Genomic DNA, 12,725 nt, shown 5'->3' on the forward strand with positions numbered 1-12,725 from the left:
CTATTCTGACACCACTGTTTGATATTTTGTGTGTGGGTATGTGAAGAAACATTGTTTATGGTGTGAAAGCTCATGATTTCAGATATTTATGAGAACATTTTCACAGCTGTAGCAACAGTCGCACTGCACATGATTTGCTATTCCTAGACAGAGCAGAACACCACCAGCCAGGATGTGTTAGCAAAAGTGTAAATAGTGCCTATTAAGGGATAACATTGCATTTTGAGTTTTTATACCTTATATACATAACCCACACTGAGGCTTCAAAACCTATATTACATTAGTGCTGTGCATGTATGTATATTGACAGACTTGTGCAGCTTATTTAGATTTCTGAACTGTAAGTTATAGTCCTTTGGAAACATGGTGTAAGGAAGACTGTTCTATAGAGCAAAGATAAGTTAGAGAAGAAAAGAGAGAACAAAAGTTGGTTTGTTAGAATGGAAGATGGATACTAAGTGGGTGTTGACCAGAAATAGCTCATATGTTTACATACTAGAGGAAAAGTGAAAGAATAATGCTAGCAGTTTGGTGGAAGGGCACCCATGAACACACCTATGGAAGATACAAAAGTAGAATGTTAAAAGAAAGTGATAGGACTGAGCCTGTGAGAGGGGGGAATCATCACTTAGTTGGATTGGTCTCTTCTAGATAGCATGAAACATTTTAAGGGAAATTTTTGTTGCAGTATTCCAAATGTGAGAACAGTATTCTAAAATAGGGCAGATTTGAGATTTATAATGTGTTAGAATTGGTAATGTCTTATGCAGAAAAAATATAATCTTTTTTTGAAGTTAGAGAATACTGTGAGTGTGATGTGTTTATGTTATGAAAGGGTAGAAATATAAATCAGCTCAATAAGGTTGATCTCATCTTGTATGGAGATTTTGGTATTAACAGAGATAAGCGGTGACGTTGATCTTTTTTCTTTTGTGAAATAAGTTACACTGTTTTGGTAGCATTGTGGTTGAAAAGGTTGTTAGCTTCACTGAAATATGGCACTCCACTGAGATATGGTAAGAAGATCAGTTTTTTTTTGTCATCATCATCATCATCAAATTCCTGCCATGTACCCACAATGGGTGTACAGGATATGATAGTACTACATGAAAAAATTATATCATTACTAACTTCCTATCTACAATTTTCCTCCAAATCAGTCTGTTACTTGTCAAGACTCCAACATTATCAGATCTTATATTTCTATCGTCTAAGGCACTTTGTACCGTATCAATCCACCTATATCTTGGTCTTCCTCTGGGTCGTTTTGCTGCCAACCTAGCAGAAAACACTTGTTTTGCCAATCTTTCATCGCCCATTCTGATATGTGACCATAAAACCTGAGATTAGCGCTGCTAACGCATTCCTGGATGCTGACAATGTCAAGTTCTTTCCTAACATCCTCGTTTTTAATATGATATTGCCATTGATGCCATCTGTTCATGCCTATAATCTTTCTCAGGACTCTCATATCTGCGGCCTCTAGTCTTTGGTCAAGTGTTTTGCTTCTGACACAGCTCTCAGATCCATAAGTTAAAAGTGGTTTGAATACTGTCTTGTATACAGCTAATTTAGTGTTCCGACTAATTTCTCTCTTACTCCATATGAATTTATTCAATTGACTTCCCACCATACCAGCTTTGCTGATTCTGTTGTCTATTTCTATATTTAATTTACCATCTTCAGTAAAAATCGTGCCTAAGTAGCTGAAATGTTTTACTTCTTCCACAGGTTCTCCATTCACAACACAGTTGACATTTTCAACGATTCTGCCTATTTTCATTGTCTTTGTCTTTTTATTGCTGACCTTCATACCATATCTATTACAACAGCTATTCAATTTAGTCAGAGAATCTAGCAGACTTGTAGTGGATTTGTTTAGAAGTATAACATCATCCGCATAAAGCAAAGAGCTGACATTAACATCTCCAATTTTGATATCATGTTTAATACCACTTTCCTTCATATTGTGATCCATATAGATAATGAATAACAGAGGGGATAATGTACATCCTTGTCTCACACCAGATTTAACATTAAACCATCTTCCTGTACTTCCTTCAATTCTAACTGCTGACCTACATCTCAAATAAAGATTTATTGCTTGATATAATGCCCCATTGGCATCATATAACTGCAGCGTATTGAATAGCTTCTCTCTTGGCACCTTATCATATGCCTTTTCCAAATCGATAAAACTTAAATACAGATCGTTGTTATATTCCCATGCTTTCTCAACTATTTGTCGTAAAGTGAAGATCTGATCCTGACATCCTCTGTTTGGCCTGAATCCAGCTTGTTCTTCACCAAGCTTTTCTTTCACAATTCTTCTCAACCGTTTCTCAAGTATACTTGCATAAATCTTGCCAGGAACACTCAGTAGGGAAATACCTCTGTAATTCTCACATTCAGTTTTATTTCCCTTTTTATATATGGGTACTATGAGAGCTCTACTCCAATCATCAGGAATTTGTCCCTCTGTCCAGGCTTTCTGAACTATGCAGTGCAGCCACTGTAAGACTCTTATACCACCATACTTCAGCAATTCTGGTCGAATATCATCTACACCAGCTGCCTTTCCACATTTCAAGCCTTTGATGGCTTTTTCTACTTCAAGTATGGATATGTATTCCTGCCTGCATGCCTGGTCAGTGTTTTTTACCACTGTACTGTCATCACTGCTTGTTTTATTTAGCAGTTTTTCAAAGTAATTACTCCATACTTCAAGGATATCTTTTTCTCCAGTTTTCATGTCACCTTTATCATCTCTAACTCCTTTTACAGCACTCTTTCCTCCATTCCTTAGCTTCTTCAACAACCTCCAGAATATTTTTCCACCTTCTTGATATTTATTTTCTATATTCTTGCCAAAGTCCTCCCATGACTTTTGTTTAGACAGTTTTACATTTGTCTCTGTATTCTCTAAGAGCACAAGCTGACTTATTTGGCAGGAACTTTTGATATGCTTTCTTCTTTTCCTTCACTGCCTCTTTAACTTCCTGTGTCCACATGGAGTTCTGATTTTTCTATTCTTGCAGATCACCTCACCACATGCCTCTCTGGCTGAATCAATCAAGGTTTTCTTCAAGGCTTGCCACTAAATCTCCAAGGTTTGGTTCCTGTTCTCAAACTCTTTCATTTTTTCTTCAATAATCTTTGTGTATTTTAGTCTACAGTTCACACCTGAGAGCTGCTTAACTTTTATTCGTTTTAAAACTTTCTTACATGTTATCCTTTTCAATATGAAATTCAATTTTATCCTGCTCAAGACTAAATAGTGATCACTTCCAATTTCAAATCCTCTGTACACTCTGGTGTCCTGCACCAGGAAAAAAAAATCACTATCAACAATAACATAGTCAATGAGACTTTTCTTATTCCTTGCCTCTTCTCTCCATGTGAATTTGTGCGCATTTTTATGTTGGAACATGGTGTTAGTAATAACCAGTCCATGTCCTGAGCAGAAATCTAAGTATTTGCCATTATTATTAGTTTTGCTCTTTTCTCCAAATTTTCCCAAAATATTTTTGTATGTCTCACAATCATTTCCTACTCTGCTATTTAGGTCCCCAACAAGGACCAACTTTTCCTTTTTCATTTTGTCAGTTGCTTTCTCTAAAGCCTCAAAAAATTACTCCACTTCTACCTTAGTAGAACCTTCTGTGGGACCATAGGCACAAATAAGTCTCATTGTCCAGTTCCCATTCTCATATTTGCCCACATTACTCTACTTGAGACTGACTGCCATTCAAGAAGATTAGCCTTGTATTTTGTGTTGAATACTATGGCTACTCCTTCTTTTCCTTGATTGTCATTGGCTGAATATAACATTTTGTATTTATTGCTCAGAAAGATCTCTCCAGTTTTGGTCTTTTTTGTTTCAGTCACCCCTATTATGTCGATCTGGTACTTATCTAATTCCTCAGCTAGCTCCATTTCTTTGCCATTCGGGCTTCTTACGTTGATAGTACTGATCTTTAACTCTGGTGGTATTGAGTTGGGGTTTGTTTTTAGATTTGTTCCAGTAGCTGACTTTTCGATATTCGCCCTAGTTCCCTGGCGAAAACAACGGGGGCCTTGTTTAACCGGGCGACACCCCAGCAGGCATGAATTTTTGTCATGTTGTACCATCATTTTTTATTTTAGTTTAACCAATAAGAATACAATTTGGTCAGCTAAATCCCAAATTGCCAGCCTATCCTCGTTCATTCAGTATCCAAGTAGATACCCAACAGGGCGCACCACGAGAAGGTGAGGATTGGACATTAGGTCAGAAGCCCTGGCCGGTTCTCTGCATTCCTTTAAAGGCTATGTGGAGGTCTCCTCTCAGTTATACAGCTTTGACCCTTAAGCACCCCATTTTTTTTTGTTTGTTTTTTAAATACTGAATAATATGTATGAGTACAGCTGCAAGGTTTGTAAATCAAAAAGAGGAATAGAGTATACTACCATCAGCAAAATTATGAATAGGATTTGAGGTTAATCTAAAAAGGTTATTCATGAATAGGAGAAAGAGCGCAGCTGAAAGTACAGTACTAGATAATCAGGCATTAATGGGGAAATCTGAAGAAAGGAAGCTATCCACCATGACACATAGTGAACAACCAGAGAGCAAGAGAGAGAGAAATCAACAGTTCAATTATTTATAGCAAGTGGTAGATCGTAAGATTGGTAGTTTCATAAGCAGAACTTTTGGTAAGACCTGATCAAGAGTGAACACATGAGTTGATCTGCTACTGAGTAAGAGTAGCAGAATCCATATTGATGGTCACTAATTTATTAGTGGATCACTCAGGTTGTGAAGAAATTGACTGTTGATGGCGTTCTCAGAGTCAGATAATGTTACAGCAGTACCATTGGGATATGAAAGAGAGAGGCAAAAACTTAGCTTGGCAGAAATTAAGTAAATAGCCAGAGATCAGACAATTCATCTTTCAGTTTAGCAGAAGTAACGGTTTCTGCACATCCTTCAAAGACTGAATCTGATTTTTGTCAAAAACCTTCTGCATTTATTTATTGTTGTACTGTAAGCTTGAATTCTGGTTTGTAGCTGCTTTTAATATACTCTTTTTTTTTCCCCCACTGCTTGTCCAAATTGTTGTGAAACCAAGATCTTGATAGTGGTCTGGAGTTTTGATTGGAATTGGAAAAAGTGGTCTTCATTTCAGTAAGAATTACTGTAGTTATTTTAGTTGGAGCAGCTGTGGATCATAAGAGCAAAATCAGTAATCAACCAAAGGGAAGGAGGTGTAGGAATCATGGAGGTTATCTCATTAAGCATCACTGTAGTGACAAAAATAGTAGGTCAAGATGTGCGTGTAGCAGGTCTGTAGATAGCTTCCAGTATTGATACCACATCTTTTAAGATTAACTAGTTTTATAAACAATAATGCTAAAAGATTCGTAAGTCGTTAGACTTACATTGTCAGGAGTATTAACAAAAATTATACAGAAAAGAGACTAGAAACAATTAATTACACATATTAGATGTTATCAGAACTTTACAATTCGCACATATAAATAAATAAATAACCAGGATAAAAACATTAAATTAATTATTCTATACATATTGGAACAGTGTTAGTTTGTTGCTGGTATCATGTTATGTATCCTAGGTCTGTGGCTGTTAGATGTTTAATGAAAGCAGACCAAAGTAAGATTAAACTTTGATTTTTGTTAAATTGTGTGGGAATCTGCAGCCAACAGTTCAGTCTTCCTTGAACTTTCTTGTGAAACAATTATGATTGATATAAGGCATTTTTGTTTGTTGCCAAACTACTTGATGACTTGTAGTAGTTGTATGGGATGCCATACCTGATTTATACTTCTTCCCAGTGCCGGCAGAAGCAGGCCTGCATTGCAGGCAGGCGCCATTACAAGGTGGATGCTGTTTCAAAGTGTTAGTGTGAAGTTTCATTTTTTCTTTAAATTTTTGTAAATGAATTAAATAATAATAATTAGGTAAGTCAGTATAATTGCTGCAAATTTACATATTCTGTCTAAAAATAGATCAGATTTTCTCCTACTAAGATTGTCATGAACGTGCCTCCTTAGGCAGCAAACGCACTGCTTCACTCGGCTCAGAGCAGCCCTGTGCACTGACCCTATCCCGTAATGTATTTTCTACAGGACCTTAGAGTCTCAATCCGCTGTAGCACTAGTAGTCGTTTGGCCCAGTGCAGAGCGTGCAGAACTGTGAAATTGTCATGTCACCAATGTAAGTAATTCTAACGATTCTAACCAGGTGTAATATGATATAGGATTTTAAGATTGACAACTATAATGGCCTGTTTCATGGGGATGGTTTCTATTTTGAAATGAAAACAATAAAATTCAGTTACATTTGCTCTGGTTACTGTTGATAAGTAGTAAATATCATTTATTACCATGCTGATTTCGTTGCTGGGGGGTGCTGGAAGTCCTATTTGGCCCTTGTCAGCAGAATATGATTTTAAGATTGACAATAAAACAGTCCGTTTGATCCCTGTGGCTCAGAGTATGATTCACTTACTCTCGTTAATCGAACAGTATTCGTAAGACAGTGGTGAAATAAAGACGAATTATTCGGAGTGTTCTTACATTTGGATTTTAAAATCTGCATATTTGTACTTGTAAACAGTTCCTCTTGGTAAGTATTATTATTAATTATATCATCAATTACCTGTTGTAATTATGGAGTTTTTATAAAAGTTTTATTTTTATTTTTCTTCTAATAACTTCAGATATAGAGCTGACCGTTATTATTATTTTTTTCAAAAGTATTTTGTAACCCAAAAAATTATTATATTATTTATTACTATAAAAATTTTAAATCTAATTTCCTAAATTTCAGTTTATTTTCAAAAATAAATTATACAAATGGATATGAAGAAAAACTTGTCCGGTGCAAAAAAACGAAAAGCTGCAAAAGAAGCACTGGCTCAAAAACAAGCCAGAGCTATTAATACTTTTCTTAAAAAAATTAAAATTTTTTCTGATGATACAGACCAGCAAAACAAACCAGAAATCGATGTTGAAGAACCCAGGTCATCAACAAGCTCTTATAATGATGTAATTGGTGAAGAAGAAAGTCAAACGCAGGAATTAAATGAGAACCACTTGGAACAAGTAACTGACAAGAGAGACAAGTCATTAATTTCTGAAAATTTAGAAGATATAGGCAAATGGCTAAAAATTAATGATAAATTATGAGTAGTTTTAACTCAAATGGGACCTACTCAAAAGAAAAATATACAATATCCAAGAGATATCAGTGGACGTAAATTTAGTGATGTTTATTATAACAGAAGAATGGAAAATAGAGAGACTGTTTCGAGAACATGGCTAATTTATTCTGAATCTTAAAATTCTGTTTTCTGCTTTTGTTGTAAGCTTTTTTTTTTCATCTATTGAATCTAGCAGTATTTTAGAAGGGTACAATGATTGGGGAAATTTATCTAATACTTTACATAGACCTGAAACAAGTTCAATTCATATGAAAAACTTAAAATGGAAAGAACTGAATAAAAATTTAAAAAACAAAAGTACTATCGACTGTCAGGAGCAAGTTATGTACGATATGGAGAAGAAACATGGGATAAATGTTTTAATAAGGTTAATAGAAATAATAAAATTCCTTGGTGGTCAAAATTTAGCATTTCGAGGATCATCAGATAAATTATATAACAAAAATAATGGAAACTTTTTAAAATTAGTGGAATTATTTGCTAAATTTGATCCTGTTATGGAATATCATATTGAAAGAGTCCTTCGAAAAAACAACAGCGTACGCTATTTGAGTAAGGATAGTCAAACTGAAATAATAGAAATGATGGGTAATGCAATAAGGAATAAAATCCTATTATCAATTCGAGAATCCAAATATTATTTGATATTTTTGGACTGCACACCTGATGCTAGTAAAACAGAAGAGATGACTATTATTATACGCTTTGTTTCCTATACTAATGAAATAGTCGAAATCAATGAAAACTTTTTAAATTTTGTAAGTGTTGACAGGCTGCAGTTTATTCGAGACAATAACTGCACAACTGACCAAATGGAACATTCCTATTGAGGACATGCGAGGCCAGAGTTATGATAATGGAGCAAATATGAAGGGAAAGAAAAATGGGCTTCAAAATTTACTTTTAAGTAAAAATCCTCAGGCTTTCTACGTTCCATGTGCTGCGCACACTCTCAGTTTAATGATCTATACAGCAAAAGTAAATGCAGATACAATTCATTTTTTTGCAACTGTATAAGAAATATATAATTTTTTTTTCATCATCTCCAAAGCGTTGGTCAATTCTTTTGAAATTTATATCAAATATAACATTAAAATAGCCATCGTAAACTTGTTCGGAAAGCAAAATTATAGCAATTTGCCTTCTGCATTATCAATTAGGAGAAATTTATGATGCGCTTTTTGAATTTTTAAATAATGACAATTTCAATAAAGAAATTCAAAATGAAGCACAAGTTTTATGTCTTAAAATCAAAGACTATAAATTTATCTGCTGTTTAATAATTTGGCACGATTGCTTAACAGAATAAATCCAGTTAGTAAAGCTCTTCAGGATAAAAATATGAATATATCACTAGTCTTAAGATCCACTGGAAATTTTAAAAAATTCATATCAGAATATTGATCAGATACAAATTATAAAAAAGTTCTTGAAATAGCAAAGCAACTAAGTGAAGACGTAGATGGAGAAACAGAGTTTAAATCTGTATTAGAAGTTCGACAACGGAAGAAAAACGTCAGTTTCAATACGAACATCCTGATGAACAGCCACAAACACCAAAGTCAATGTATTTTATACACATTTGGATACTGCATGGACTTCGTTAAACGAACGTTTTGAACAACTTAAAACTCACGTTGATAATTTTGGTTTTTTGTATAGACTTTTCCAAATTAATGATGAAGAGTTGAGAAAAAACTACAACGACTTAGAAATTCTTTTGAAAGATGGTAACAATAAAGATATAAATACCATGGAACTCTTTGATGAGATACAATTTTATACAGATATTTTTCGAAACGATACTTCAAAAATTGAAAATCCTCTTGATATTCTTAAATATATTATGTTGAATAATTTATCTTTTCTGAATTTTGCAATTGTTATATGAATATTACTAACTATACCTGTTAGTATAGCAATCGGTGAGCGTTCGTTTTCGAAACTTAAATTAATTAAGACTTATTTAAGAACATTTATGTTACAAACAAGGCTTGAAAGTCTAGCATTAATAGCTATTGAAAATGATATATGTGAAAACTTAGACATTAAGAATATTATAGATAATTTTGTTAATATCAAAACTAGGAAATTTAAATTTTAATTAATAAAATGTTTTCAAAAACAAATGTGTAATTTTATTTCTTTCTTGTAAATTCTTTCCACATGATTATGACAAAATTAAAAATAAATAAATAAATTGCCATTTGTTTGGGGGTGCCCATTTCAGCTTTGCAGGCGGGCGATGTCCAGCCTAGTGCCGGCCCATTAATAAAATGTTTTCAAAAACAAATGTGTAATTTTATTTCTTTCTTGTAAATTCTTTCCACATGATTATGACAAAATTAAAAATAAATAAATAAATTGCCATTTGTTTGGGGGTGCCCATTTCAGCTTTGCAGGCGGGCGATGTCCAGCCTAGTGCCGGCCCTGCTTCTTCCTTATATTAATTATAATCTCATTACTTGGTAATGAGCAATAATTTGCAGAATTTTTATCTTCTCAGAAATTTTCACTGCGACTGTCTTGTGACTTCTTTTCCCAACACCATTCATTATTACTTTCATAATTTTGTAACACCCTTAGTAGCATCCAAAAGCATTAATGTGCATCAATTCCCCTTGTCTAACTTAGTTGTAACATTATTATAAAATGTGAGCAGGTTACTCAAAAATGATTTTCCCTTAGCCCATGCTGTTCATTGCAAAATATAAATTCTCTATTAGCCCATTTTTGTGTATGAGCTCTTACTAAATTTTCCAAAATCTTCACCACCGTTTCCAACATACTCAGAGGTCAGTAATTAGACTTTCTTTCTTTGCAAAATCATTCTGGACACCACCCTTGCAATGCAATTATCATACATTCTTTCTACTCTTGTGAAATCTTCCCTGTGCTGAGACTCAAATTATACAGCCAGGTTAAAGAAACAGTCACTTCAGCTGAATACTCATTCAGATTCTGTGCTGACTTCCTGATAAATTTAGTGGTATGCCAAATTCTTCTTTAGTTTATGCAACAGCCCTAGTACCTCCAACTCATACACCTGAGTTTGTTCCTCCAGCATAGATGTAGCATTGAGCTCTATAAATTAAAGATACCAAGAAATTATATACTTGGTTTAATCCTTTATCCAAGTGTAAGCAAACAAAGTTTGTGCCTGAAGTATTTTCAGGACTGCGGCAACTCATATAAAGAAGCTAATGACTTCACATCACTTGCATTTGTATCCCACAATGCAAAGCACATATCCTTACAGGTATGCATAATGCTATGCATTATGGGAGGGGCTCACTACCCAGACTGGTTTGACCTTTATCAAAGTTTAGGTCTCATCAGTGGGATTCAGACACAGAGGTGATACCAAGGTTGAAGTAATGCAGAAGTCATATTTTCATATGCAAGTAGACAAAAGGTATCACACCTTATTATTAAAATACTCTAGATTAGAGATAGTTGTTGGAAGTTTTTCCACTTAGTTATACTATAAATTAAAGATACCAAGAAATTATATACTTGGTTTAATCTCCAAGTGTAAATAAACATAGTTTGTGCCTGAAGTATTTTCAGGACTGGGCAACTCATATAAAGAAGCTAATGACCTCACATAACTCGTATATGAAAATATGACTTTGGCGTTACTTCAACCTTAGTATAACCTCTGGGTCTGGCTCCCACTGATGAGATCTCAGTAAAGGTCGAAACCAGTCTGGGTGGTGACCCTTCCCATAATGCATAGCATTATACATACCTGTAAGGATATGTGCTTTGCATTATGGAATACTAAGGCAAGTGATGTGAAGTCATCAGCTTCTTTATACGAGTTGCCCTAGTCCTGAAAATACTTCAGGCACAAACTTTGTTTGCTTATACTTGAATAAAGGATTAAACCAAGTATTGGTTTAATCCATTGTTCCACTATCCATTGGTGTCTGATGCATTTCATTATTCTTTGCCATTTCTTTCTGCCCTTTACCAGGTGATTCAAATCCTGCAGCCTCTTTCTGCAACACTCTTTCACATCATCTGCCCACTCTTGCCTTGGCCTTCTTCTTCTGTTTATATTGTCCATTGTACCAAGTATCAAGGTTTTGATCTTTCTACTGTTATCCATTCTGCACATATATCCACAAAAACTTCACTTTTGTTCAAATTATTTTCTGCATTAGATTTTCTTTGCAATTTATTTTGCGATACAGTTCTTCATTTGTTGCTTTTTGCACCCATCCAGTTCATAGAATCTTTCTATAACATATTCTTTCAAAAGCAAATATTCATCTCAGAGAGTGTTTGTCCATTACCATGTCACAACCATAGAGATCACTTGTGAATATGCATGTTTCCAGCAGTCTCAGCTTGACTCAGAATGAGTAACACATTTTGTCTATTCATGGCTCAATTTTTAGTGATGTTGGCTAATCAATTATGGAAATAGACAACAGAATAAGCAAAATAATATGATGGAGAGTCAAGTGAATAATTTTATCAGAAAAATTAGGCAATTGAACAGATATGTCATCAGTGGCAGAATTATATTAAAAATGAAAATATTTGGAAGGAACTTAACATTGTTAGCATTCAGGTATGTATTAGCAGAGCTAATCGCAATATGGTCAGAAATAGAAAAGGGGAGGATATATTAACAAAGCAGGTTGTTTGATGCCCCGATGGCAGTAAAATAGACTCAAACCTAGATAAACTGGTGCAATCAAAAATATCTTAGAAGTCCAAATATAAGATCTGACAATTTTGGTGTTCTGGCAGATAAGAGAGACTAATTTGGGGAAATATTGTTGAAGGATGTGAATAATATTAAAATTAATCATGTGTCAGGAATTTCACAATGATTATGTATATTTTTGTTTCCACATTTAGCTGTCTATAATCTCTTAATCTTCCAGCATGTGTAAGTGTAATGTCAATTGTAATTTTTCCTTAATGCTTTGTAAATTACAGTAACTGGTGGCTATGAACCAAGTTGTTTTGGTTCATCTCTTGAGACTCTTGTGTGTATTTCTGTACCATTCAAAGAAGTGCCTCTTTCTGAACTTGTGAAATTGGTAAGTTTTAGAATCTTAAACATTATTATTTCTTTATGTTTGTGTGAAGTTGATATAGTAAGAGGAAAACATGTTGAATGTATAGTTTAGTAATTAAAACAAGAATAAAATAAATCGCTTATTAAGTAAATATATACTAATATTTTGTATTATGCATCACAACTTATCATCATTGTGAACTAATCATTAGCTAACTTTAAAGCAATTTGAATGAAATTTACCTGCTACAAGATTAATTGTTCAGTCTGCTAATGAATATATATGTATATTTTTGTTTTGTAGCCACTAACAATTAATTAGTGGCTACGATACATGTGAAATTATGGAAACTGAAAACAACACAAATGTCAATCAGATATGACCTTGGAAACATACTGGCTTAATACAGTATTAGTATACAGAACAGATTCAACACACTCAATTTGTATGAAAAAGAACC

The 12,725-nt window shown here is 34.0% G+C and overlaps 1 protein-coding gene across 1 annotated transcript in view; it reads left to right on the top strand.

Annotated features, from left to right (window-relative positions):
- Positions 1-12,725, top strand: part of Ocrl (Oculocerebrorenal syndrome of Lowe) — a 537,079-nt gene that overhangs the window by 378,988 nt on the left and 145,366 nt on the right. The window contains exon 21 of the mRNA XM_090396332.1: positions 12,176-12,286. Within this exon, the coding sequence (XP_090252458.1) occupies positions 12,176-12,286 (111 nt within the window). The remainder of the gene's footprint in view (positions 1-12,175; positions 12,287-12,725) is intronic.

This window comes from Typopeltis vanoorti, chromosome 8, assembly GCF_054136105.1.
Source record: "Typopeltis vanoorti isolate ZY-2024b chromosome 8, IOZ_Tvanoo_1.0, whole genome shotgun sequence".
Taxonomy (NCBI): Eukaryota; Metazoa; Arthropoda; class Arachnida; order Uropygi; family Thelyphonidae; genus Typopeltis; species Typopeltis vanoorti.